Source organism: Mycetomoellerius zeteki, unplaced genomic scaffold (genome assembly GCF_001594055.1).
Source record: "Mycetomoellerius zeteki isolate Tzet28-1 unplaced genomic scaffold, Tzet1.0 scaffold568, whole genome shotgun sequence".
Lineage (NCBI taxonomy): Eukaryota > Metazoa > Arthropoda > Insecta > Hymenoptera > Formicidae > Mycetomoellerius > Mycetomoellerius zeteki.
Window position 1 is genome coordinate 53,775 of NW_017257575.1, and position 3,979 is coordinate 57,753.

Below are 3,979 nucleotides of genomic sequence, written 5' to 3' on the forward strand. Positions count from 1 at the left end.
CACTGTATCAATTGTCCATAACCACTCACAGCGACCGGTGCCTAGGACCTTTCCACTATTTAAACGCTGTGATTGGCTGGTATCCAATTGCAACGTGTTCAATTGACATCCACCCATTACTATACTGAGGATGACACAATACTAAGGGTTGAAACATCTGTAATTTTTATCTTAAATATATGGAATTTGCACTCGACCACCCTGTATTTTGTTCACATTGGCTTTGCATCCATTCTGTTAATTTGTATTTTCTTGTAGATTAATGTTATTATTTTTAATTTTATATTGATTTTAACGTGTGTGTAGAAGCCTTACCTAACAACCATACATTTCTCCTTCCATTTTCATACTGGTTCAACATATGCCTCGATAACCGAGACGAGTTCCAAACTCTAGCATCATGTGTCCGACCTCCGTGATTTGCCGCTACTGCTAGTATAATGCCATAATAATCACTAACCTAAAGTATAAAATGTGTTGTTATTAAATGTGTCTTTATGTGTATACAATACATCCTTAAAGTTTTGCATTCTATAAAGGCTATGTTCTAAAATTGACTGCCTATACTGAAAATGTATAGTGTACGTAACGAAAACTATAGCATTTTCAGCACTGACAGTACATTTGGAACACAGCCAAAGTATGTTTCTTAGTAAATGCAAATGTGATTATAGAAATAGCGTATGCTGAGCAGTTGTATCACGCGCGTTCGAGATTTTTCCATATTATCTTGTAGATGTAACAATATATATATATATGTATTATTAAATAATTTGTACTTACTATCATAACATTCAAAGAATGATATAATTTTCTATTTATGTATAAATGTTCTCTTCTTTTCTCAGGTGGAAAAATCGCAATATGTGTACCATCAACAGCTCCTATAACGCTTGGAAAATTGGTATTAATCCAGAATCTGAAATATGATTATGTAGTTTACTGTCTTATAACGTAAGAAATTTTGTAATTTATAAATGTTCTTATATCTTATTGTTACTAAAAAATCAGAATAAAAAAATATTAAAAACTTGTTTAAAAACAGAAAGAAAACAATGTATTGATCGCAACTTACTGTTGTTGGATTGCTTCAATCTCATTAGCTTGTACAGGAAACTTTATCCATTGTTGCATAATGGCATTTATTGCATTTACAATTTCATGTATTGCACCACTAATAGATGCCTGGCACATACTAGTGTCCCTAAATACAGAGTCTGGCCAAGATCCCACAAAATGGCGTCTATAAGTGGTGGGGGTAAATGTTTGAGTGCGTGCACTCTGCACTTTTCACTTTCAGTGCACGAGGACGAAAGTTATTTAGGTTATTTATAGGGTACACACCGTACACACGATGCCTTCTTGTTGCATTTCAAAGTGCAATAATTCGTCAAAAAAACATTATTATATGTCTCGCATTCCAACGGACGTTAAAAGAAGAAACGAATGGGCGAATAAACATATTTATATAATTTTTTTTGACGCGAGAAATTATTAAGTTTGTTTAAGTTTGATTATTTTATTTTGTTTATTTGAGTTACATAATACGGATTAACTGAAACCAAATGAAAGTACAGAAAGTAATTAATGAAGTAATAATTAATTAATAAAATACAGAAAGTAATGAATGAAATAATTAATGAAAGTATAGAAGACACTGTATTAAATATGATAGGAAGATTAACATATACTAGTTGAAGGTATACACTATTATTATCATACAGGATGAGAATATATAATTTGTTACAAATTTGGATACTGTCAATAATTAGATAAAAAATTAAAACTCAAATTCTTGTTGCCTTAATGATAATAAAGTATGTAAGTATCTGTTACATATGACTTTTTCAAAATGTAAAATTAATTTTTTCAATTTTAAGTGATCTTTTCGAACTGTTATCAAAAAGTTTTCTGATTTGATAATATTAATATTGTAATAAATTATATACAATATCCTGCACATTAAGGATTTACGCTTGGACACATTAACGCTTGGAAAATTGGTATTAATCCAGAATCTGAAATATGATTATGTAGTTTACTGTCTTATAACGTAAGAAATTTTATAATTTATAAATGTTCTTATATCTTATTGTTATTAAAAAATCAGAATAAAAAAATATTAAAAACTTGTTTAAAAACAGAAAGAAAACAATGTATTGATCGCAACTTACTGTTGTTGGATTGCTTCAATCTCATTAGCTTGTACAGGAAACTTTATCCATTGTTGCATAATGGCATTTATTGCATTTACAATTTCATGTATTGCACCACTAATAGATGCCTGGCACATACTAGTGTCCCTAAATACAGACTCTTCTTTGATAAGATCCTGAACTCAGAAAACTTAACGTTGCTAAAACCTTAACAATTAAAAAAGAAATATATAAAATAGTTTTGAAAGCTGTTATAATTTGCACCATGTAATTTGCAACGTATAATTATATTTCAAATAATGGATATTTGTATTTAATTTATATTTTACCTTTAATTCAAATAGAATTGCTGTTGGTCTTATAGCTCTTTGCACATAAGGTCGTATGTTTTCACATAATGTCAATACAGCATCTTTTGGAAGCCTGAGCATTAGAAATTTTCAAAATTTCTATTTATTTATAATATATTTATATTGTTATATGAAATAAAATAAGCAAGGTATATAATAGATAATGTAAGCTATAGTAAATTTAAAATTATATACAAACATACATACGAGGTGTGATCAAAAAGTAAGGTGACTTTTTGAATTTCGCGCGCTCTGTACACTCTAATTTAAAAAATTTTTTTTTGTTGTGTTGGTACACTCGTCACGATCATATGTTCACAGTTTTGACTATATAGCATGTTTTGTTTTTATGTGAGAGGCATAAAGGTTAGACTCGTGTTTGCGTGCTCGGCGATTTTTTGCTTTTGAAAATAATGGAGCAGAGAGTTTGTATTAATTTTTGTGTAAAAAATGGTATTAAGTGTTCAAAAACTCTTGAAATGTTGACAGTGGCGTACGGTGAGTCAACTTTGAGCAAAAAAAATGTTTATAAATGGTATAAGTTATTCCAAGAGGGCCGAGAAAATGTTAACGATGAACCTCGCTCTGGACGCCCCAGCACGTCAAAAACCGACGAAAATGTTCAGGAAGTGAAAGAAATTGTGTTGAAAAATCGTCGAATCACGATTAGAGAAATAGTTGATGATCTTAACATATCGTTTGGCTCATGCCAATCAATTTTAACGGATGTTTTGGGTATGACACGTGTGTCAGCGAAAATGGATTCTGCACCATGATAATGCACCTGCGCACACGTCGTTACTAGTGAGTAGTTTTTTGGCCAAAAACAATACTATCATCATGCCTCAGCCACCGTATTCACCAGACTTGGCCCCCTGTGACTTTTTCCTCTTCCCAAAATTGAAAAGGCCCATGAAAGGACGAAGATTTGCGACGATTGAGGAGATTAAGGCTGCATCGCTGGAGGAGCTCAAGGCAATACCCAAAAGTGCATTTCAGAAGTGTTTTGACGACTGGAAAAAGCGCTGGCACAAGTGCATTGTATCAGAGGGGGATTATTTTGAAGGGGATAACATAATTTTGGATGAATAAATGAATATTTTTTTATAAAAATGAAAAGTCACCTTACTTTTTGATCACACCTCGTACATACATACATACATATATATTTATATAAACTGTTTTTATTTTAAAATATATAAAAATTATTTATGTAATTTACACTTATGCTTTCATTTCTTTCTTCATTAGCAGCAATTTGTAAGACCCACCATGCTGCAGCCATTATAACTATGCACAAAAAATATTATTAAAATATAACTACTATAATATAATATATTATATTTCACAAAATTTATTTACATGTATGTATGGTATTTATAATATCATACCCCACCTAAAATCTTAATAAAAATACACTCATTCGACGTGTTTTCACTCAAAATGAAAGAATCTGGCAAAAAAATGCGGCGG

At 30.9% G+C, this 3,979-nt stretch overlaps 1 protein-coding gene across 1 annotated transcript in view; it reads right to left on the minus strand.

Moving 5' to 3' along the window:
- The window catches only part of LOC108727994 (putative nuclease HARBI1), a 3,881-nt gene extending 1,294 nt beyond the window's left edge, over nucleotides 1-2,587 (minus strand). Inside the window, exons 1-5 of the mRNA XM_018456341.1 lie at nucleotides 2,486-2,587; nucleotides 2,175-2,332; nucleotides 1,076-1,243; nucleotides 880-919; nucleotides 316-460 (exon numbers count right to left, since the gene is read on the minus strand). Coding sequence (XP_018311843.1) covers nucleotides 316-460; nucleotides 880-919; nucleotides 1,076-1,243; nucleotides 2,175-2,332; nucleotides 2,486-2,587 — 613 coding nt within the window. The remainder of the gene's footprint in view (nucleotides 1-315; nucleotides 461-879; nucleotides 920-1,075; nucleotides 1,244-2,174; nucleotides 2,333-2,485) is intronic.
- Nucleotides 2,588-3,979: the final 1,392 nt, after the last annotated feature.